This window comes from Mauremys reevesii, linkage group 4 (assembly GCF_016161935.1).
Source record: "Mauremys reevesii isolate NIE-2019 linkage group 4, ASM1616193v1, whole genome shotgun sequence".
Classification (NCBI taxonomy): domain Eukaryota; kingdom Metazoa; phylum Chordata; order Testudines; family Geoemydidae; genus Mauremys; species Mauremys reevesii.
This window is the reverse complement of record NC_052626.1, coordinates 138,234,149-138,257,234: the sequence shown is the minus strand read 5'-3', so window position 1 is coordinate 138,257,234 and position 23,086 is coordinate 138,234,149. Positions and strand designations below refer to the sequence as shown.

Below are 23,086 nucleotides of genomic sequence, written 5' to 3'. Positions count from 1 at the left end.
GAACTCCCCTCAGTACTCCAGGGGTTTCTGCAGTGGGATTTCACCCAATGCTCACATGAGACATCTCTTCCCTTTTCTGCATTGGAACAAATGAAACGCTTGGAAACTTTCTACAAAACCAAACCCAACTTCTGGACTGATAAAAACACTTTGATGAAGTCAAAACATTTTCTTATGATTTTGACTTGGTTTAAAAAAGTGATTTATTAAAAAATGAGCAGTTACATTTTGATGTCAGTTGGGACATTTTTGGCACCATCACAACACTTCATTCTGACATTTTCTAAATACAATTTCACCAGCAGCTGCATTCCCGCAGCCAGTTTTGTTTTTGTAAAATGGCATTTTCTGATTGAAACCCGCTCTTGGAATGTTCTGTACACTCTAGAAATGCCACTTAGCTCCCTGACACCGAGGAGGGGGAGCAAATGCACAGGCTGTGCAAACAGACCTGGAGCATCCTGATGCTGTCGCCTGCTTTCATCATGAGCCTGGATGTTTGGAAGAGCTCAGGTTTAGAGTAGGGGATCTTTGACGGGATTTTCGGGCAGCAGAGGGAGGAGAGAGGACAAACTCCTGATCAGAGAGAAGGGGGATGTTTGAAATGAAGAAATACCACATTGCATTGTGCCCAAAAAACGGCTTGGGGAACAGTACAGCCCTTTCTGGTGCCCTGTCCTGTTTGTGGCCAGCAGGAGTGGGGACAGAAAGCAATACAAATGCCTAGTGTAAGGCAAACCTGATACCTTTGTGTGTCTGCTGCACTGGTGAATGCCATCAGCGCTGGGTTAATCTCAAATAGCCTCCCCTGCCCATCTGGGGGCTAATTATTTGTGAACTGTCTGAGATGACCCTGACTGCCCATCCCCCTCTGGTTTGGGTGCCTGTTCCCACAGAGCAGCACTTGACAGGGTCTTAGCAGCACGTTTCTAGCCTTTGGTGAGCCAAGGAAAGACCATGTGCTCCATAACTGCTGCTCTCAACATAAACCTCCCATGAGCCAAAGCCTCTTACCAGCAAGGGTCTCCCCACACTGCTGAACTGGAGCTGTGAGAGCAGCGGTGACCAGACTGGAGCCAATTGCAGCAGACTGCAGTGGGGCTCGCTGCCAGCGGGACCCAAGGTGGGCTGGTATGGGCCATGCTGAAGTCCCTACTGTCGGTACCCTGCTAGCTCAGCTACGGCTACACGTGCTGCAGTTACATCCGACTGCAGCAGACAGGCCTTTCCCTTTTCAGGCGCCTTCTCCTTTTACAAGTCACTGGCCACATGGCACTAGCCATGAGTGACACTGAATTGGAGGGCTAATGAGCCTTGATGCTTGACACCCGGTGCTGCAGTCAGCATGGTTGTCCTCTAACAAGTGGGACTGCTCCAGTTGCAGACAGGGAAGTGCTGTGACCAGCCCATCATTACACACAAGCTGCTGGAAAACCAGTGCCCCTTCCCCTTACTGCCACTTCAATTCCTTCTTCCTAACACGCTCCCAAGATAAAGGCTTTGGGTTCCAGCTGAGCCCCAGAAGAGCGTTGTAGCCAGGCTGTCTGGGAATCCCCGACCAGGCTCTGAACTCCCTCACCCGACTAGCTCCAGCCGACGGACGGTATGCGTGTTCGGCCGAGAGCCAGGGCCTGGGCTAGAGAAAAGCCAGGAGATGCACCAGAGCCCAGCCCTGCGTAAGGAAAACACTTCCCCTTCCCGCTTTGTGTCTGCCTGGCAGGCAATCAACCAGCAAGGGAAGAGGCTGGGCTCAGCTGGTGGTGCCTCATTCAGTGGCCCGAGCTACCCCTGCACCAGCTGCTCCCATAATTCACTGGCTGAGTTATGGGGCTGTGAATGGCGCAAAGAGCAGCGGGCTCAGCCCCAGACAGAGCGCGAACTGCAGCTGAGCGGGAGGGAGGCTGAGAGATTCTCTCTCAGGCTGAGACAATGCCGGGAAGGGAACATTGAACACACCCCGGTGACGTGACTCCTGCCTACCTTAACTCTGCCCCTGCCATGAGGCCAGGTTTATCTCCTAAGCTTCTTTAGAGATTCATGTGTGGCTCCAGGAAGGGGGAACATACTTGCCCCTTCCCCAGCTTGGTATTATCGCTCCCCTGTAAACAATGCCCAGAGCTGCCCCCTGCCTTGGCTTCTGCCAGCAGCATTGTGCTCCGCATGCAAATCCGGCTCCCCTGGGAGCAGTGCCCAGCTGCCCAGGGACAGCCGAGGCAGCTTTAGAGCTGTACAGACAAGCACCAGTGTTTTCCTCTCACCCTGTGTTTTGGAGCACCATCGAACAGCTCGCCTGCAGGGCGGTGCACGGGGCCTGTTGGCCAGGGAGCTACAGCCCCGCTGGTCCCCACGTGCGAACCAGCAGTTACTCAACATCACAGCAACACCTGAGCGGGGCTGCAGCCAGCCACTCAGCAGCAGCTCCAGGCCCTGCAGCTGGGCTCTGGAAACGGCTCCAGCTTGGAGGAGAGCGTTCGGTGGACCAGTAGCTGGGAATTTTATAACAATGATTTTATTTTCAAAAGCAGGTTTCCACGTGTGGAAAACGTGATCCAAGGTGGAGGTTGCGGCCCCGTCGCAGCGTCGCTGTGAGGGCTGGTTTCTGCAGTGTCGGTTCGGGCCAGTCAGGTTTGCACGCAGTGGGAATTTTTTTTTTTGAGTCTTTTCCCAAAAATTGGATGTAAAATCGTTGTTTAAACCATTGTGTGGCAATGCTGGCAAACAGGCAGGGCTTCCTGCTGCGGGTCCCCTTCCCTACAACGGGCAGAGAGGGGACGGGGAGAGAGGGTGCAAACCCCTCACACGGCCAGGCAGAGCAGTTTCCGTGTCAAGCTGCCCTTGTGCTTCCAAGAGTTACACAATCGCACTGGCTCAGATTAGCGAGCGGGCCCCAGAGCTGGGACAGATCCTACAGAGAGGCGCCTACATAGACCAGACTAGGGCAGAGGTGACGGGGCTGGGTCCATGTGAGAGGTGGGCGTTGGGATAGTGGATAGAGTCGGGGCTACACCCCCAGTTCAGTCCCTGCACCGTTCCCCTCTGCTGTCCCGCCCTGGTGCGCTTGGAAAGCCCCTGGCAGCGAGCGAGGTGGCTGAGGGGACCAGACAAAGAGCGGTTGCTGAGTGTGGGAGGAAACGCCCTGCTGGTGCTGACATGGCAGTAGGATGAGCTGCAGGTGCTGTCTCAGTGCTCGTGTCTCCACGCTGGCTCCATTTGCTGCTGGATGTGGCTCTCCCCGAGCTGGTTCCCTGCAGAGAGACGCCGGCTGGCTGTGAGAGAGGGACCGGGGCAGGCTGGGGGTGGGGAGCAGGGCAGCGTCTGCATAGGGCACAGGAGGGGGAGAGCAGAGCCCCCCTCAGCTCCCGCCTTTCTCTGGAAGGATGTCAGGGCTGGTGGCAGGGGCAGGAGTCTGCAGTCACCCCGAGAGATCCCAAAATGGTGTGGCAGCGGCATGGACACTCTCCCAAGGCTGCCCACAAGGGAGCGCCAGTGTCAGGCTGGGTGCAAGCTTGTGCCGCTCTTACCTGCTGACTGCGTGCTCAAGCGAAGGGAGCTAAGCTCCTCCACAAGGGAATCCTCTTCCGTGCTCTCTTCAGCGTAGGGGCACCCCGTGTACCCACCCTTCGCTATACAGTACCTGAGAAACCTGCAGGAACAACCAAAAGTGCCCATTAACCCTGGGCATGGCCCTCCCCCAGCGCAGGGAGAGAGCGTGGGGCGTGGACTGCCTCGGAGGGGCCTGCGGGGCAGCTTGCAAACCTGTGTGAGAAATGCCAATGGCCCGATCCGCCCGCTCCTGAGAGCACCCTGCCAGAGCCAGCAGGCCCTCCCCAGAGCGCAGCGTGTGGCAGCTCACAGCGAGGGAGAATGAAGGGCCTGACCTGTCTCTGTGCTGCAGGTGGCAACCACTGCAATTCTGCTGCATCTTGCATTTCCACAGGCATTGTTGTCCCAAAGTTCTGCCGCCACCTCCGGGGTGCAGCACTGCAGTGACAGAGCCGTGCAGGGCAATGCTACCTTTTCTGTCCTAACGACAGGGGGCAGAAGGGTGACACCTTGGCTGGGATTTCACCAGGCCCCAGCACTCATCCCTAGCTTACAGAAAGTGCCCTGGGTTTTAATGACCACAAGTGGCAAGGGGCTTGGAACAGGGTTTAAATGTCTCATTCAAAAGATGGTACCACCCCCAGCCTGCTGCTGGGTCACTGGCTCCGTCCTGATCCCAAGAGAAGTGTGTCGCCCTGTCCAGATCTACCACCCTTCCCCGCCCAGTGCAGGCCCTAGTCTCTGCTCATGAACTCAGAGCGGCTCCCACCGCCAGGGGCCTGGTTGCAGGCTGGCGTCCGAGCAGCCACCCAAAGGCCCCTAGCCTGGTACGGCAGGTGCAGTGCTAACCCCTGCGAACGGGGCGCTGCGTTGCAGGCCAGAGGAGGGGTCCACTTGCTTTGGGGGACCCCACTGGGAAGAGGCAGAGAAAGGGAAGGAGGAGGCTGCAGGACGCAACTTACGTGTTCCAGTGAGGATCCTTGCTGAGCACGGCCGGGTTGCCCACGATTATTAACAGAGCCTTGGCTCTGGTGATGGCCACATTGAACCTCTAAACGGAGAGAGCAGGATGAGGCCGCTCGCCCTGCAGGAAACAGCTCCCTCGCCCCCCAGGATGGGCAGGAGAGCCCGCCCAGCCTGCCCCGCCCCTCTAGTGCTGGTCCCTAGCCCCAGCACTTTCTGGCTCAGTGGGCTAATGGGGAGGGGTGGGGCAGTGTCCAGACTAGGATCTGTGATTCCCAGGGTGCAGCTCCACGGCTGGCTGGCCTCACGTGGGTTTCACTGTGGCCGTCTAGACTAGCTCTGAGCAGGGCTAGCTGATAGTCTGAGCCCCGTCTACCCCACTGGCACTGCCCCTGCAGGGAACGCTGTGTCCTGAGACGGGCCTGGCCTGCGTGCAGCTCGTCATGGGCTTTGCTTCCCGCTTGGCCAGACAACTGCACACCACCGTGTCAGGGGCAAAAGGGCTCTCCGCACATGCCCGGCCTCCCCGCCTCCTGCCCAGACAGGAAGGGGTTAAAGGGCCTTCCTTTCCACAGGACCCCCCACCCCCCACCCCCCAGGAAGTGATGTGGGGAAGGGCTCTGCTGGGATCAGTGCTTGTCACAGCTGCTGAGGCTCAGGTGTGAGGGAGGGTTTGGAGTGAGTGGGTCTGACGAGCCACACGGCTGGCCCTGCCCGGGCCAGGCACAGGCTGCCTCAGCTGGCGCAAGTGCTCCAGGCTCTGCCGGATGTTCGGGCCCTTGGCCAAGCAGCTGCAGCTGCCCCAAGGTGAGCACAGAGCCTGGCGGGCTGGGAGGATTCCTGGCTCCCCGGTGCAGCGAGCTGGTTTGTCTGTGCGGGAGGCCAGGCCTGCGGGGCTGACCTGGGTGCTAGGCAACCTGGCCCTGCGGGAGCCGGCTCAGCCCCGGGCTTTGGAAGCAGGGTGGGGAATGCCCGAGCCGTGGGGTTCTAGCGCCCCCGACCGCCGCACGGGAGCTGGGGAACGGGCCCCACTGCAAGCGCAGCCTCACTTCCCTCCTGTCGTGGGGCAAGGGCAGGGGTGTCTCCCGGGTGCTGCCCCCAGGGCAGGCTCTGCGCGCTGGGGGAAGGGCTGTGTGACTGGGGCCTTGGAGGGAGCGGGGGGCTTTGAGGTTACGGGGCTTGGATTTGCTACCTGAGGTCATGCAGCCGCTCACTAGCAGAGCCTGGAATGGGACCCAGAGTCCTGGCCCTGCTCTGCCCACTAGCCCATGCTTCCCGTCCCGGCTGCAAAGCAGCTCGCAGCTCATTTTCTGCCATGACTCAGCTGTGGCCTGTGAAACCAGGGGGAGCGGTGAGGGGGTGGGCAGTGAGGGAGATGAGGTGGGGATGGCTGGCAGTTCTGCACCCTGGCTGAGAGCCCACGACTGCCCTCAGGGCTCCAGTCTCCTTCCCCTCCCGGCCCCAAGGGGAGGGGGGGGGGTGCCTACCTTGGGGTTCTTGAGGAAGCCCAGTTTGAAATCTTCGTCCACGCTGAGGTACTCGGTGCAGCTGCGCACGGTGGAGATGAGGACCACACGCCGCTCCTGGCCCTGGAACTCCTCTATGGAGCCCACCTAGCAGGGAGCAGAGGGCAGGGATCTTCATCCCCCGTCTGCAGCCTCCCTCACACCCCTCCGCCTCCCCCAGAGCCGGTCGCACGCCCAGCTGTGCAGGGACCCTGCGGGGCAGAGCGTCCCCCCAACCCCCTCTCCTGCTTTTGTGACTCTGGCCGATGCGGGAGCTGGACGGAGCCTGTCTCGCCCCAGCGCTCTGGCTGCAGGGCTCACAAAGGAGATGCAGAGCCCCTCTTCTCCCCAGGGGACACAGGCCACAGCTGCCCTCTCCGCATGGCCGGACCAAGGGATGGGGGGGCCCCAGGCTGGCATGGTGTCTCCTGGCGGAGAGCTGCCCCCCAGCCCAGCGCCAAGCGAGTCCTACTGCTGAGCCGGGACAGTCTGGCCCCAGGCTGGGTGTGGCTGTCGGCGTAGCTGCCGGGCCGTAGCCGTTACTCCAGGTGCGGCCAGAGGGATGGGGGGTGGGAGGGACTTACCTTCAGCTCCTTGATGTCTGGGAGGTTCATCAGGTCTCGGTCCTTTTTGGTGATGGCTTGTCTGATCTTCTCTACCTGGGGAGGGATGAGGGAGGAGTGGATGTGACTCCCACCACCCTCAGGAGCTCCTGGCTCCCAGCCCCGTGCTCGTTCCTCTCACAGCCCATAGACGCTTGCGATGGCCGCCCTGTCCTGCCCTAACCCTCCTGTTCGGTCTCCGCCATCTCAATGAGCTAATGCCCATGACCCCTCAGCCAAGTGCCAGGCAGGCTCCTGCTCTGGGTCATTCCCATGTGACTGGCCAGAGAATACCGCTGGGGTTCCCCGGCCCCATCCGACAGGTCCCTCCGTCTGGGGCAATTCCCCAGGGCTCCTGGCCCCTGCCCCAAGGGGGCTCCCCCACACGGGGCACTGCGCACTCTGTTCAGATACTCAGCAGAGTGGGGCTTGATGGGGTGCAGCAGGGAGACAGTGTGTGGGGCTGAGGAGCCTGGGATGGGGAGCTCTCTGCAGGGTTCATGGTGCGTGGGGAAGGCAGCCCTGGGGGCCGGGCTGCATCTCACCTGCTTCCTGTAGGGGGAGATGATACCGATCTCCTTGGGGGAGATCCTGGAGCGGCCTCGCTTGCCCTGACTCTGCAGCAGTTTCTTGAGGTAGGTGACCAGGGCTTCGATCTCCAACGCGTTGAAGAACGAGGGGCTGTTACCCTCTCGCTGGTCCTCCCCGGACACTCCGTGGAAGATGATCGGGAAGCCCTGGAGGGAGAGCACCATGGTCAGGGCTGCAGCTAGCCCCATGGCGCTGCCCCGCCCAGGATGGGGGCTAGGCTGAGCGCCTGCTCCCCGCCCCGCCCTCACCTGCGTAGGCAGCTCCTCCCAGGTGCAGTAGGAATAGCTGATGAGGTGGTCGGCGCACTCCTGCAGCTCCCCGTCGTAGAACTGCTGGTTGGGGATCTCAAGGAGGGCGGCGTGGGACCTGGGGAAGGAGCAGCGACAGCATTTCCAGGGGTGCTCGGTTGCTCCTCAGACTCACCCGCGCTGCAGCAGCCTGGCTACCCTGAGGCCCCCTCCCACCTCACCACCAGCAGCAGGAAGGGCCCCAGCGACCTCTGCCCTGGCATAGAGCCTCCATGGCCAGGCTTCCAGGCAGGGAGGGCAGAACCCAGGAATCCGGGTTGCTCCGTCCAATGCCTCTTGCCCTGAGGTGACTATTAAATGAGCCCCACACCAGGCAGGTGTGTATCAGACAGATGGACAGAAACGAGCATCCCAGGCTGAGCCAGCAGAACGGGGGCTGGAAGCCTTTGCCGCTGGCAGCCCAGCTCCGACAGCCCCCACGGCTCCCGCACGCCGCAGCATCAGGCCCAGCAGGGCAGATACAGCACCTGTAGTTCCGCAGTAACTTGGTGACGAACTGCGGGTTGTAGCTCTCGGCTCCCTTTTGATACAGGGAGTTGTGCATCATAAGCCTCTCCAGCAGCGAGACCTCTGCAAGAGAGCGATGCCCCGGTTACCAGCGATCCCCCTGGCCTGAGATCTTGCCCCCTATGAGCAGCCCCACGGGGTCAGGCCTTTCACAGCCTGGCCTGGGCCTCTCTGGGCATGGGGCAGGAGCTTCAGTGACTCTCCTGGGGAAGACTTTCACCCGCCTATCAGGGAGCAAGCCTCTCCCTGCTCTCCAGGGGTGCCCAGGGTCACTAACATGCTATTGCGGTGGCTGTGCAAAGCTAGGTGACCCCAGAGCCCAGACAAGGGGGGCAGAGAGCTGGGGGACAAATCAGCGTGTCTGAGAACTCCCCACTCCCCACCTGGTGCCTTTGCCCTCTGTTCCACTCACCTAGCCCGTGATCGATGGCCAGTGGGGACCTCAGGACCGGACCCAGCTGCTTGGGGTCTCCCGCCAACACCAGCTGCCCCCCGTTGGCGTTGGTCTCCCGGTCCATCGGTGTCAGAATTCCTGGGGCAGAGAGACGGCTCAGGCGGCTGGGCGGGGTAGGAGATCCCTGCCACGGCAGATCACTGACTGATCCCTGCCGAAGAGCCCCATCACGGCTGTATCTGCTCTTACAGCGCAGAGAAGGGGCTGCATCCAGGGCCCGGACTCCGCTGGCCATCTCTCTGAGCAGGAGTGAGACAGCCGGGTCCGAGGCCCCGGGCGCGCGGGGCAGGGTGGATGAGGTGATACCTGGGGGTGCAGTGCTCCCACCCCCAGACTCCTACTCACCTGCGATGGCAACCAGGCACTCTGGCTCCACCGCGTGGCCGCTCTCGTCGACGAAGACATGGGAGAAATGGCCGTCAGGGAAGCGGGCCGTTACCAGCCTGTGGGGGAGAGGGAGAGGCAGTGAACTAGCCTGTACAATGCTGGGTCCCTGACCTGCCACCTGCATAGCCAGACTGCTCCACCGAGGCCTTCTGCAGGACCTGCCCCCTTCCATGGCCATGCCTGGGGCTGGGCAGGGGGAGAACTCTGAGGGGCTGGCCCTCCCCTTTTACAAATGGAAACACCAGAAAGTGCCCAACACACCCAGCCCGATGATGTGCCCCGCCCCCGCCCACACCTCTCTGTTACGCCCCCATCCCCCGGTAAACCCTGCCCAAAGAATTCCCTTCTCTCCCCCCAGCACAGCCACATGCCCCCCGGTCCCATCCCTACTGTGCTCCCCTAGCACAGCTGCAACCATCAGAAGTGATTCGGCCCCCCCAGCCCCACCCTGGTGCGGTTTGCCCCGGGCCCCTCTTACCGTCCTGCTGTCACCAGGGTGGTGATGATGACCCGGTAGTGCCGCAGCTTCTCCTTGCTTGGGTACACGTGGCACTGCTGGGCATCGTCCCAGTTACAGCAGGGCTACGAACATAAAGAGCATTTAGACAAGGTCTGGGATCGGAGCCGTGTTTCCCCTGGGGGAAGTTGAGGGCAGACACCTCTCTCTCCATAAAGCCCTGAGACAACTGGCGATGGCACGTGCGTCTTGGCGGGTGACCAGAGGGTCCTGCAGGGAGGGCAGGAACGCCCATGGACCGTGCAGCCTGGGGAGGTGACTATAGCCACTGGAACATGGAAGTCCCTTCCCATAAGGAAATGAGAGTTTTGAAAAAAAACACCTTTGTCCTAAATTGGCATTTTTCAGCTTGAGAGAGGTCTGCCTGGGATGCTGTCGTCAATTTCCCTCTGCGCCTGTCTGCAGGAAGTGAAACAGACAGGAGCCTTCCAGGCAGGCTGTCCTATTTTTAATAATTGGAGATATACCAATCTCCTAGAACTGGAAGGGACCTTGAAAGGTCATCAAGTCCAGCCCCCTGCCTTCACTAGCAGGACCAGTTTTTGCCCCAGATCCCTAAGTGGCCTCCTCAAGGATTGAACTCACAACCCTGGGTTTAGCAGGCCAATGCTCAAACCACTGAGCTATCCCTCCCTTCCCAATGGAAAACTGATTTCCACCCCAATTTCAATTTTCCTATGGAAAATTTGACGTGTGCTAAAGGGCATCTGCCCTCATAAAATCCTTCAGACAGGAAATTCCTGCCCAGCTCTACGGGCGATGCCTCTTGGGGTACCAGGGGTGCACATGTACCTTGATCTCCTCCGGCACCTGGCGATAGTCCCTGCTGATGGCGTTGATCCTATAGATGCTGCCCTTGTCCAGGTGTTTCAGCAGGCGCTGGCAGAGCAGGTCCGAGGCGCTGTTGGACGGTGCACAGGCCAAGACATGGGAGTCCTTGATGCACGTGACCACCTGAGCGGGAGAGAAAGAACGTAGCAGCCCAGGCAGGAGGAAATGGATGCAGAGGGGAGAGAGGGGCTGTGGGCCAGCTGCCCAGATCCTGGTGCCCTCTGGCAATTGGACCAGGTGATTACTCTGGACTGGGATGCCGGGGGACCCCCTCACCTGTTTGATAGCCTCCACCACAGTGACGGTCTTGCCGGTCCCTGGCGGCCCGAAGATGATGTATGGTGCCGGCCTGGACATCCCTGTCACAATCTGCTGCACAGCATCGTACTGCTCCTGGTTGGTCTCCAGGCTCCGGTCAAACAGCCTGAGGGGAAATGGAGCCGGGAAGGTGCTGAGGGGAAGGCCAGGCCCTGCTGCGTGTGACCACCCTGCTCCCCACACAGCCAGCCCCCTCAGAGTGCCTCTCCTCTGAAGCCAGGCACTCACCTGAGCCGGCCTCCCTCGTGGAGGAGGGACTCTCTGTACGAGAAGGATGGGAAGAGGATGTTGCCCAAGTTCCTCTTCTTGGCCAGCTCCACGGCCCGGTGCTGCACCTGCAGCGGCAGCCGGTTGAAGGTAAAGGTCACATCGAACTTCAGGTTATTCACGAAGCTCGCCAGCAGGCTGAAAAAGGGCAAACAGGGCTGGACAGAGCACTGGGTACCCTTCCCCGGGCACCATCCTGCCCAGTCCCACTCTTCCCCCTACTCTGCGTGGTTCCCACCTCCAGCCCTGCTCAACCTGGCAATCCTGCGCCCCACAGCACAGCACCTCCTCTGCTGCACTCCCCCAGGCAGTCACCCATCGGCGCTAACAGCTAACAGGAGCTGCTTGGCTTGCATCAGGCAGCCGGCTTGGATCTGGCACGAGCCCCTCCAGTCTTGTTCCACACAGACCCCTCGGTGCCACCAGTCAGGGCCCAGCTTTCCCCTCCCTGGGCACTGGCCCGAGCCCCCCAGGGACCCGGGTGCGACGCACTTGGGGGAGAAGCCCAGCTTGACCCTCTCGAGCTCCACGGCGTGCACGTAGCCCTTGTACTGGATGAGCTGGGGCAAGTCGCGCTGCTCACTCCGGGTGACAAACAGGTGATCGCCCTTCAGCACGGACGGGCGGTTCTCTGCCACGCCAGGGGCCTAGGGGACAGAGCAGAGAAGGGGCAGTTCAGTGGGGAGCGTGTCTGGCTGTGCTCCCCTGGCAGCCAACTGTCCCACGGGCCCCACCCTCCCTGCTGGCAGCCCAGACATGAGAGAAGGGGGCACACTGCAGGGACAGGCACAGCCATCAGGCCTTGGCTCTCACCTCCAGGATGAGCAGCCTCTTGTTCTGAGTGTCCTTCACCATCGGGACGTCCCGCATATCATAGCGCCGGATGTCCACCTCCATCTGGAGCTCCTCCAGGTGCAGCAGCAGCTGGAACTTCTCCTGGTAGTTCTCAAACTGAAGCTCGGCCGCCAGGGACTTCCTGCAGGGCCAGTGCCAGCCAGAGGTTATCCTGACCTCGCTGGGCACCGCGGGGCTGGGCTAGCCGGCACAAGAGACGAGGCAGCAAGCTCCAGGCGCCCTGCGGTGTGTCTGGGCCTCAGAGGCAAGGGGCGGGGTGAGCAGTGGCCAGTCAAGGCTGTCGTGTGTCCCTGAAGCTTAGTGTCTGGGAGGAGAAACCCCTGCCAGGCCCCAGCACCAGGAACCCTGAGGCCCTGCTTTCTGGGCAGCTCAGCTAAGGGCTTTTGGCTAAGGGGGGCTGGGTCCCATGGCTGCGTGGGAGAAGGCGCCCTTCCTTGGGAGGTCAATGAGGCCACCAGTGCAGTGAACTCCCCCCACACCCAGCACTCACCGCAGCCTGCTGCGTTCGGCGTGCACCATGTCCTGCAGGTCCTCCGGGTAGTTGTAGCGGCCCAGCGGGATCAGCTGCTCAAGCTCGAGGGGCTGGGAGCTAGGCAGACGAGACGCAGGGTTACTGCAGGGCTCTGCGGGAGTAAGAGCTCCTTGCCCTGCCCAGCCGGTGGGACGGACTCCAGCATGGTGGCTCAGGCAGAGGGACACTGGGTCTCAGGACCTGGACAGCTGGGGTCTCCAGCCAGCTGCCCCCTCCCCCCGAACATGGAGAGGTGGCTGGGTCACCTCCCCGGGGTGGAACTACCAGGAACTAAAGGGCTCGTTCTTCTAGCACAGAAAGGCGGAACAAGAACCGATGGCTGGAAGCTGATGCCAAGCAAATTCCAACTGGAAACAAAGCACCAGTGGGTAACACAGCCAGTGATCAGCCACTGGACATGGTGAATTCTCCAGCTCTTGACCGGAAGATGCTTTAACCAAACACAAGTTACTGGGCTCAGCCTGGGGGTCCTGGGGCAGAGGCAGGCCTGTGCTATCCAGGGGCTCAGACTAGATGAGCCAACGGTCCCTCTGGCTCTATGAAAGCCCAGTAGGTGCTTTCGCCCCGGCTAGGGAACAGGGTTGGATCCCAGCTGCACAAACAATCATAGGACTGGAAGGGACCTTGAGAGGTCATCTAGTCCAGTCCCCTGCACTCACGGCAGGACTAAGTATTATCTAGACCTTCCCTGACTAACCTGCTCTTAAAAATCTCCAGTGACGGTGATTCCACAACCTCCCTAGGCAATTTATTCCAGTGCTTAACCACCCTGACAGTTAAGAAGTTTTTCCTAATGTCCAACCTAAACCTCCCTTGCTGCAATTTAAGCCCATTGCTTCTTGTCCTCTCCTCAGAGGTTAAGAAAAACAATTTTTCTCCCTCCTTGTAACAACCTTTTATGTACTTGAAAACGGTTATCGTGTCCCCTCTCACTCTTCTCTTCTCCAGACTAAACAAACCCAATTTTTTCAATCTTCCCTCACAGATCATGTTTTCTAAACCTTTAATCATTTGTGTTGCTTTTCTCTGGCCTTTTTTCCAATTTGTCCACCTCTTTCCTGAAATGTGGCACCCAGAACTGGTCACAATACTCCAGTTGAGGCCTAATCAGCGCAGAGTAGAGCAGAAGAATTACTTCTCCTGTCTTGCTTACAACACTCCTGCTAATGCAAAAAAAGTGAAGATCTTTCTGGGCTGTAACAGTCTTACACTGTTGCCTCATATTTAGCTTGTGATCCACTATGACCCCCAGATCCCTTTTTGCCATACTCCTTCCTAGGCAGCCATTTCCCATTTTGTATGTGTGCAACTGATTGTTCCTTCCTAAGTGGAGTACTTTGCATTTGTCCTTATTGAATTTCATCCGATTTACTTCAGACCATTTCTCCAGTTCGTCCAGATCATTTTGAATTTTAATCATATCCTCCAAAGAACTTGCAACTCCTCCCAGCTTGGTATTGTCCGCAAACTTTATAAGTGTACTCTCTATGCCATTATCTAAATAATCGATGAAGATATTGAACAGAACCGGACCCAGAACCGATCCCTGCGGGACCCCACTCGTTATGCCCTTCCAGCATGACTGTGAACCACTGATAACTACTCTCTGGGAATGGTTTTCCAACCAGTTTTGCAACTGTATCCATCCCTTCAGCCAGCCCAGCCCAACTCTCCCCCTGCATACCTGTCGGGAGGGACGCCATCCTCTGTGGTGACTGTGACTGTCTTCCTCAGCTTGGTCTGGTAAGACCTGTATGGTGCAGTGGGCCCCAGCTCCTCAGCCAGCCGGCTGTTAGCTATGGCTGACACGAACCGCCCAATGCTGAAGGGCCCGTCCTGCTCCTTGGTGAACTCGAACAGCACGGTGACGGAGAAGTAACCATAGTGCTGAGTCAGGCACCGCGCCTCGATCAAGTAAGAGTCTCCTGCAGTCAAAGGGGATGTGTGAACAGGGAGCTCCCCCTTCCGGGATCCCCACATGCTTCCTCCGCCCTCCCAGGGGGCCCTCGGCATTTCACCCCATGGCAAGATTCTGCCAAGTCTCTGGCACTAACTCAGACGCCCAGGAAGGCGCCTGTCCATGAGTGTATGTGGGGGTGGATGGGAGAATAGCTGCCATGTTCGCTGGCAGGGCAGAATGCAATCAGGGCCTGCAGTTCCTCCTTCTGTACCCCTATGCTCCACCCTCGCCCACATACCCAGATGACTTGGCAACTACACCTGCTGTGCTTGCTTCCTCAAAGCTGTGTGCACCAGATGGGGGAGCCAGGACAGTGCAGAGAAAGGGGTACAGAGGGTGGACCACACACTGCCCACTATTGTGATGCAGCCACCTCTGGGCTTGAATGTGGCAGCTGTTTCTCAGACATACAGCTTTGCTGAAGGTCAGTGTGGGACCAGATGTCAAGGAGAACCCTGCTCCTGGGGGAAGCTGGAGCCTCTTACCTGGCTGCAACACCCGGGGCTGCTGTCTGGTCACCTTGCTCTCATCGTGGAAGGTGATCTCGCGCTGCTTCCGAAGCGCCCTGTACCCTAGCAGCGTCACTTCCTCTGTGCCGTTGTTCTGAACCCAAATGCTGGCTGTTGCGGGCTCGTTGGGCGTGACGGGGAAGCGGATGCGCCCCTTCCCCCGGTCGTGCTCGGAGAGAATCTCCACCCCGTGTTTCCCACCGATGAACTCCGCTCTGAGGGCAGAGGGTGCGGGTTGGATGTGCGCGTACAGTCCCAGCTGGCCAGTGTCTCTGCCGGCCAGGGCTGCCCTAGGAGCCGCTTCCCCCTTGTTACAACAGAGAATCTGGGCAGGAGTCCCTCAGGGTCCCCACCCTGCCGGGGCTCTGGGGCCGGGCCAATGTCCTCCAGGCAAAGACTCCTGTCGATTTCAGAGGCATTTGGCTCAGGCCCGCAGAGCAGGCCGAGCGCTGGCGGAGCAGGTGCTCCTTGGTCAGTCCTCCTGCTTCCTTCCCGCCCACCCAGCTGCCCCATCCCCCTGGGAGGGGAGCCCAGGAATAGCCTGTGAGCGGCCAATGTTTAGCCTGCTCTGGGCTGCCCCTGCCCGGGAGCTCGTCGTCCCCTTGGCCTGTGTTGCTATTACAGCGAGGGGGGCTCCAGGCTGCACTCCGCTGGGCTTCGGTACCTCTCCTTGGCGCGTCCTCTGGGGGGAGGCTGATCGGTGCCCTCCTGCTGGTTGTCCGTGCGGGGCTCCTCTGGCCTGGGTTTCCAGTACTGATCTCTAAACTTCATTTTCTTTTTCACCTGGGGAAGGAGAGTGGGTGGGTGGGAGCAGGCAGGGGAGCGGGGGCTTCCAGCCCCTGAGAAGCTGGGGCAGGGAGCAGGGGGGACTCACAAAGCCCGTGGGCTCAGTCGGGCCAGCCCCACTGGAGCACCCCCCCGGACCAGCTGATGGCGGTGGGCTCGGCAGCTCGCATCCCCATATTCACCTTGCAGCCAGGCCCGGCTCAGGGTGGGACGAAGTAGGGGACCACAGGCTGAACCGGAATAGAGTGCGTCTGGGACCCACCTTCGCAGCAGTGAGAGCTGTAGGTGCAGCGGCCTACCCAGGGACAGAGAGCACCACTGCTTGATCCCCTTCAAGCCAGTCCAGCCCTGGAACAATCCTACCCGTAGCGAGGGAGACACGGGCCCCAGGGATGTTGGGAACAGACCTTGGCAGCCAGGGGCTGCGTGGGCAGCACCTACCTTCCCGAAGCGCACAAAGTCTCCCCACACCTCGGCCCGGCCGCTCTGTCTCAGTGTGAACAGGACGGAGGAGAAGTTGGGCGTCTTCGTATCATTCCTGCAGAAATGACACAGCGGGAGAGTCTGTGACTGCGGGATGCCCAGAGCCTGGGTGCAGGTCTTGGGGCACATCTCTAGGGAGTGGGATAGCTCAGTGGTTTGAGCATTGGCCTGCTAAAGCCAGGGTCGTGAGTTCAATCCTTGAGGAGGCCACAGGGTTCTGGGGCAAAAATTGGTCCTGCTAGTGAAGGCAGGGGGCTGGACTCAATGACCTTTCAAGGTCCCTTCCAGTTCTAGGAGATTGGTATATCTCCAATTATTACCTTTATTGCTGACAGGACGCAGCGGGGAGAGGAGCAGGGGGCAGGGCCATACCAGTGTTTGGGGCGAGGGGCACCCCCCCTGCTCTTCTGTTAGGAGAGCGATGGGCAAGGGAGAGCCCTGGCTCTGTACCACTGCCACCCAGGAAGCAGCAGGGCAGTGCTCTGCTCTGGGGAGAGGGATCCCGGCTGCAGCGAGTGTGTGTGGGGGGTCTCTTGATCGTCTCCAACCAAATCCTGTGCCGGGCTCAGTGCAAGGGCAACTCACCAGGAGCCCCAGGGCCTTGCTCGAATGCAGCATGGGCACCCCGAGCTCTGCCATTCCCTTGCGCTGGCATCTTCCCTGGGGGTCAACCGTCCCGAGCAATTGCAACTCAGGCTGGGCTCACAGTGCCGGGGGTCAGTGGTAGCTGCCAATCCAGCCCCCCCTCTCCTCCCCAGCGCAGGTGTAGCCTGGGAGCAGGGCTGGGCTCTTCCCTGCTCATGCAGCGATGGGCTGGCCAATGAAGCCAGCTGCACACAAGGGACTCCAGTGGGAAACAAGCCCAGGGCTGGGGGGGTCAGGGCTGGTGCTCCGGGACTGCGGTAGCCTCAGTGTGCTGTGGCCGGGTGAGCCCGGCAGGACGTGGGGCAGGATGTTAGAGCAAAGCCGGGGGCGGGGGGGGTGTCTCTCGCCGGCAATGACACCGATTCACTGTGTGACCGTGGGCAAAGGGCGGAATCCCTGCCCGGGGGACGGGGTCAGGCCGGATCAGCCAATGTGCACTAGGTGCATTTGCACAGGGGGGATCTCAGGGGGTCCCCAACCAGTGGGCGGGACACGCGTACACCTGCGTGTGTGCACACACCTTCCAGCCAGGATGGAGGCGGGGGCTGCAGGCGTAGGGCCCTGGCCACACGTTGTAGAGAGAGCCAATGGGCTGGAGCAGGGAGCTGGGCCAGCCCCGTTGGACAGGATCCCCTGTGGAGTGAACTCAGTCTCAACAGACCAACCACCCCCCACACCCAACCCCCAGGGGCAGGATCCCCGTCCCCAGAGTGGGGAGGTGAGGGCCCCCCATTGCCATAGTGCGCAGGCCAGGGCGGGGGATCAGGAGGCTGCTGGCCTGGCAGCTTTGCTCAGTGTTTGCAAAGTCAGGTCTGAAGGGCTGGAGCAAAGGCTGCCGGCCGGTACACGAGGGCCACGGAGACGCCCTGCTGCCCTGGGTGTGCTGGGGATGGTGCCTGAGGAGGGGCCAGGGGAGTGTTTGCCCAGGACAGCAACCACATTTCAACCCGCTCCTGCCTGAGCACCCTGGGGCCTGCCTCTGCCTGGCCTTGGTATGCACCACACTCTGCTGCCCTGCCGCAGACGCTCCTCTGCCCCAGACAGTGCAAGGCTGTCGCTGCACAACAGCCATGAGCTCTCCTGAGCCTGCTGCCCGCTCACGCTGCCCTGGCGTCGGAGGCATCCCTTTGTCACTGCAAATGCTAGTGCTAGGCCCACGCTCACACCAAAGCCCTGGGGGCTAGGTAGTGTTTGTGTGTCTGCCCCACCCCGTCCCGTTCCAAGGCCCATCTCTACTGCTGCGATGGGTCCAATCCGGTGCTGAATCCGAATGGAGCCGGCCCCCAGCGCTGCGTGTCTAGCCTGCTGGCTGCTGGCAGAGGAGAGCTGGCAGGGGCTCCTTTCATTCCCAGCCAAGGCTCAAGGACAGGGCCGTCCCACAGCACTTAGCCCCAGGACCCGGAGTCCTAGATCCAAGGCCAGATGGGTGAGCATCTGTTCTGGCCCCTGTAGAACACTGGCCAAGGAACGGCTCTGAGTTCATTCCTTCTGGAAAACAGCCCATCCTCTCCCGGCTCCCCAAGTGCTCGGGATGGGGGAAGTCAGGGTGGCATTTCATTTGTGGGTATGTATTTTTAGCTGCCTTCTGACTGTTTGGCAGACTGGTCCCTGCCAATGATTAACTGGGGCTGTCAGTGCCCAGGGCCAGTGCTGGCAAGGGGAATGCTCCAAAGCAGGGGGCCCCTCTTGGCCAGCCCTGTGAAAGGGGAAGCTGGCGGGTCAGCTGTGCAGCCCTGGGCCAGAGCCTCACCTGTGCCAATGGCCGAAGCTGTGCCGAAGCCAGCAGCACTCTGCTGATCTACTCCAGGTGAGGATCTGGCCCAGTATCTCACACCAGGACGCAGGGAGCCGTTCAGCCGTCAGCCTGCGCAGAAACCCAGCCTGGAAGCCTGGCTCCCCAGGCCAACACCGCTTTCTGCCACCCAGCCAGGATGGAGGCGCTGACCACTCTGGCCTGACTTGGCGAGTGATTTGGGTCGGGGTCTGCCCCAGCACCCTAGCTGCACCCCCATCAGCCAGGGGAGAGGCGGGCTGCCCTGGATTTAATCTTAACAGAATGGCAAGCCCCAGCGGGGTGAGGAAGGAATCCACCCACCATCTGGGTGAGTTTCCTTCCTGGTCTGGGGCGACACAGACTCTCCTTTCCCTGCTTGGGAGTTTGATGGCTTCCCGACAGCCACAGCCCTGAAGTTAAATTTCCTCCCCCTTCCCTGTGGGCCCCATCCCATCCTGGCCATGCTCCATACATACAGAGGGGCTTGCAGCTGTCCCCAGCCCCTGTGCACGGGGTGCCAAGCAGAAATCGGGGCTTGCAGCTCCTCCCAGCCTCAGGTAATGTGGCAGAGGAAAGGCGCTCGGCTTAGCAACAGGCCTGGGCAATGGGGCGCTCTTGGGGCGAGGGATCAGCCATCTGCACCCCGCTCCCTCCCTGCGGGGCTGCCTGTTACCTGGTCCTGAACTCCGCACTGTAGATGGTCCTCAGTGCCTCCCGGCTGCTCACAGCTTCTCTGCCTGTGTCTTTTAGGAGCTGCACAAACTGATTCCCAAACTCCCTCCTCTCACAAAAGGTGAACTTGGGCATCTCCTCTGGCTCCGCCGCAGGCTCCCAGACCTGTGCTGTGGGGCTGCCTGGCTCAGCAGCTCGGGGCCAGCGCCTCTGCTTGTGAAACCGGCCAGCAAAGTGCTTATCAAAGAGGGAAGATGATAGCAAACTCTCAGCAGGCAGAAACGAAAGTGAAAGAGGCTGCGTGCATCCTGGAGCCAGGCCCCTGTCTGGCCTGGGGGTGGGAACAGCACTAGGTCGGACCCGGCCTTCTCCCCCACGTCCTGGCAGCCAGCCCCTCTAGCAGCAGCTGCAAAGGGCGGGGGAGGGTTCAGGAGCCTCCTCTTCAAGGCAGATCCCAGCCTGGGGCCAGGGTGAGAGCAGGGGCTTGGCAGGGCAGAGCCCAGGCTGGGGCGATGTTCTCTGCAGGGACTCACCCCGGCCCCAGTGCCTGGGTCGCCCCTTTGTTCTCCGGCTGCCCTGGGGCCGAGGGCTGCGTGCAGGCCAGGGGCTTGTTTCAGATCCATGTTCTCCACGTTACTGTGTTTATCCTGGAAAAGGCAGGTCAAAGCAACGGGCCTGCCCTTGGAGCAGCGGGTGATGGGCCTTGGTTCCTGGGGGAGTTCATGCCATAGTCTCTGGCAGCCCCCCAAGGAAGTTTCTGCCCCCCCCATGAGCTTTTCCCTTGCTGTTGAGGGCTCTGCTGTGCCAGAGGGGGGGATTTTCAACCAGGGCCTTCGTCCCAGAGCTTTCGGCTATTTTAGCTACGCAGGGCGCAGGCCGCGGAGCTCCTTGCCGATTAGGACAAAGGTCTGGGCCCTAGCCTGGGAACTGTGTGGGAGCCAGTGCAGAGAGCAGGGCCGATGTGCCCAAGGCAGCTGGTGTTGCTGGGGGGATGGGCAGCAGTGCTCTGTGCTAGTGGAGTCCGCTGCGCGCTGAAGGCTTCGGGCCTGGGAATGTTGCACTGTGCAGTCCCGCCCAGAGGTGATGTGGCCTCGTTGTGCTGTTTTAAAGCAGGGGGTGGGGGTAATGGGGAAGCTGAGTTCTCCTCCCAGCTCTGCTGCTGGCTGCGCCCTGGGCGACTTTGGGTGGGTTACTTCCCCCTTCTTTGGCTCCGCTCTCCCCCTCACCTGAGCCGCCTCTGCAAAATGCTTGAATGCTGAGGATGGTTCCCCTGGTATCTCATGGAGAAAGCTCCTCTTTGGTGGCCGCGGGATGCCAGGGCATATGGCTGCTAGTCACTGGCACAGTGCATTTCGGACCCGGCTAGCTTTCCTTGTTATAAATTATAGTCTGGAGATGCTGCTGTCTGGAGACATAGTCCCCAAAGGATGCTCGGGGACAGGCTGCTTTGACTCTGCAGAACTAGCGCCGTCTGTCATGTTAGTGCTAAGAATATCTGCATGGATCTTGTTGCCCATGAGTCAGTCCAAGAAGGTTTGTAAATCTATTTCTATAACGTACCCAGTTTAACTAAACCAGTGCTTGATCCTGTGCGCCTAAGTGTATCCCGAGCTGCTGTATTCCACTTTCCATCAGTGGCTCTCAGAACACTTCATGGAGGAGGGCAGTACCATTATCCCTATTTTACAAATGGGGAAACTGAGGCACAAGGTGGGGACGTGACTAGCCCCAGGTGTCCCAGCAGGTGAGTGGTAGAGCCAGGATCAAAGCCCGGGTCTCCTGGCTTCTAGGCCAGTCTTCTAGCCATTAGACCACACGGCCTCCCCAAGGGTCCATTATGCACCTTTGTAATCACAGGTTCTGATAGACACACTGGGCACTTGATACAGATTTGAAGTTTAAGTAGTTGGGCCTGGACCTTGCAAATACTTATTCACCTTAATGCATGTGAGTCATTCCATTCCATTCCTCATTGGGTGACCAGAGAGCAAGTATGAAAAATCGGGACGGAGTGTGGTAGGTAATAGGCACCTATATAAGAAAAATCCCCAAATATCGTGACTATCCCTATAAAATCGGGACATCTGGTCACCCTAATTCCGCATGAGTGTGTGCAGAATCAGAGCACAAAGGCTACACGCCACCCTGCTACCCCAGCGATTTCACTGCAATAGCTCTGGCTTGACAGGGCAGAACTTGGCCTGTGTTTGCTGTTCCCAGGCTCTCAGCAGAGTGAGCCCCAACTTTTGAGCGTCCCCCAATTGGTACTGTGCTCGTCTTACAGCTCTGCAGTTTTCACTCCCTAGCACAGAATGATCAGTGCCTTTTAAAAATGAAAACCCTCTACCACAGCCTGGTGCACCCTAATCAACAGGCTGGTGACTCAGTCACTGGATGTGAGTAAACTAGCTGATGGCTTCCTCCCTCAGAGAAACGAAAGTTAACCTGGCTCAGGAGAAGGGCGGGGAAAGAGGCAGCAGGGAAGAGACCAGCCAGCAGATCCCTTTGTGCCTAGGGAGAGGGCAGGGGCAGCAGGTTTGTAGAAATTTTGGTGGTGCCCAGAATGCCCAGAACCTGCCCGCCCCCACCTGCCTAAGGCCCTGGGAGGGGGTTTGGGTGGGGGGAGGAGGTCTGGGGTGCAGGCCCTGGGCTGGGGCAGGGGATTGGGGTGCAGGCTCTGGGAGGGAGTTTGGGTGGGGCAGAGGTTCTGGGGTTCAGGCTCTGGCCTGGAGCAGGGGGTGAGGGGTGCAGACTCTGGGATGGGATGGGTGGTGGTGGTAAGGGGGAGGAAGTGCAGGCTCTAGGAGTGAGTTTAGGGCAGGAGAGGGTGTTTGGGAAGGGGTGGGGTGCAGGCTCTGGGATGGAGTTTGGGTGCAGGCTGGGGGTCAGGGGTGCATGCTCTGGTGGAGGCAGGAGGGTGCATGCTCTGGGAGGGAGTTTGGGGGCAGGAGGGGGTGCAGGCTCTGGGAGTTTGGGTGCAGGCTCTGGGAGGGGGCGTGGCGCTTACCTGGGGCTCCTAGGCAAGGTGGGTCAGGGGTCTTCACACACTGCCCCCTCCCGGCACTGCCTTTGCAGCTTCCCATTGGCCACAGGGGCGCTTGGGGTGGGAGCAGCAGGGAGACCCTGCCCCAGGCCGGCAGCCAGGTGGAGCGAGCAGGCAGCAGCTGCTCCGCTCTGGGCCAGTGGTGGTGGTGGGTGAGGGCCCCGGGCCCTTTTAAATTGCACGGGGGGAGAGACCCGGCTTCAGACAGTGCTGGAGCCAGGCCGGACCAGGGATATTCCTGCTGCCCAGGCACAGAGAAGTCCCTGCCTATGGGAGAGGGGTGTGTAAAGAATGGGCCATTCTTCAGGATGAAGTTATTACCTTGTTAGTTGCTATTTTCTTCTGTGGAGTATTCTGGGAAAGGCAGCCAGGTTAGGGAGGCCAGAGGAGAGATTGATGGAGCCCACTGCGTACACCAGGGAAGGCTGGCCTTGTGGAGAAGGCATTTTTCTGGGAGCTAACTCTGTCACTTGTTCACAGTGATATCTTGGGTGAGTCCCTTTGCCTTTCAGTGCCTCAGTTTCCTATTTGTACACCAGGGACATTGTACTTCCCTGCCCCAGAGGGAGTCAGGGGTGTGGATAAGGCTCAGATATTACTGGAAGATGGTAAAATAGTCAGGTTTCTAGGCAAACTTTTGTAGGTCCCCATGCTGTGGGTGTAATGCCATTTATTCCTTTGCAGGAGTCACTGGAGGAGCAGTCTTTAGGGGAGCATTGTAAACTCCCAGTAAGTGGGAGAGGGCTGGTGGGCTCATGGGTCAGCCAAGGGGGTGATTTAGAGAGGCTCTGTTGCTGAAGGTTTGTTATAGACTCATAGATGACGTGTCTCTCCACAAACTGGCTTGTGTGTAATTGACTCGCTCTTGTAGGTGTGGTTTTGGGTTTAACTCAGGTTATGACTTGATTAGCACTAGGCTTTCCCCTCCCTCGCTGCCTGAGATTTCCCACTGGTGCAGCTCCCCCAGCAGTGGCAATGGTAAGACGGGTCCAGGTGGTTCCTAGCGCTGCCGCTGAAAGCTGTTCTGAGAAATT

The 23,086-nt window shown here is 59.7% G+C and overlaps 1 protein-coding gene across 2 annotated transcripts; it reads right to left on the bottom strand.

Moving 5' to 3' along the window:
• Positions 1–185: 185 nt before the first annotated feature.
• Positions 186–19,325, bottom strand: MOV10 (Mov10 RISC complex RNA helicase). 2 transcript variants are annotated; one of them, XM_039538547.1, is made up of 22 exons: positions 19,011–19,325; positions 15,877–15,973; positions 15,314–15,432; positions 14,626–14,864; positions 13,865–14,105; positions 12,139–12,237; positions 11,607–11,769; positions 11,286–11,440; positions 10,755–10,931; positions 10,485–10,632; positions 10,170–10,331; positions 9,339–9,442; positions 8,819–8,916; positions 8,432–8,551; positions 7,980–8,082; positions 7,453–7,570; positions 7,159–7,350; positions 6,596–6,670; positions 5,994–6,119; positions 4,506–4,594; positions 3,522–3,643; positions 186–3,245 (listed from the first exon to the last, which is right to left on the bottom strand). In XM_039538547.1, the coding sequence occupies exons 1-22, from the start codon at positions 19,142–19,144 to the stop codon at positions 3,181–3,183; spliced, it is 2,946 nt and encodes a 981-aa protein (XP_039394481.1). In that variant the 5' UTR covers positions 19,145–19,325; the 3' UTR covers positions 186–3,180. The 2 variants fall into 2 exon arrangements, with proteins under 2 accessions (XP_039394481.1, XP_039394482.1); XM_039538548.1 differs by lacking the exon at positions 15,877–15,973 and having other exon boundaries at positions 19,011–19,069.
• Between the last annotated feature and the right edge of the window lie 3,761 nt (positions 19,326–23,086).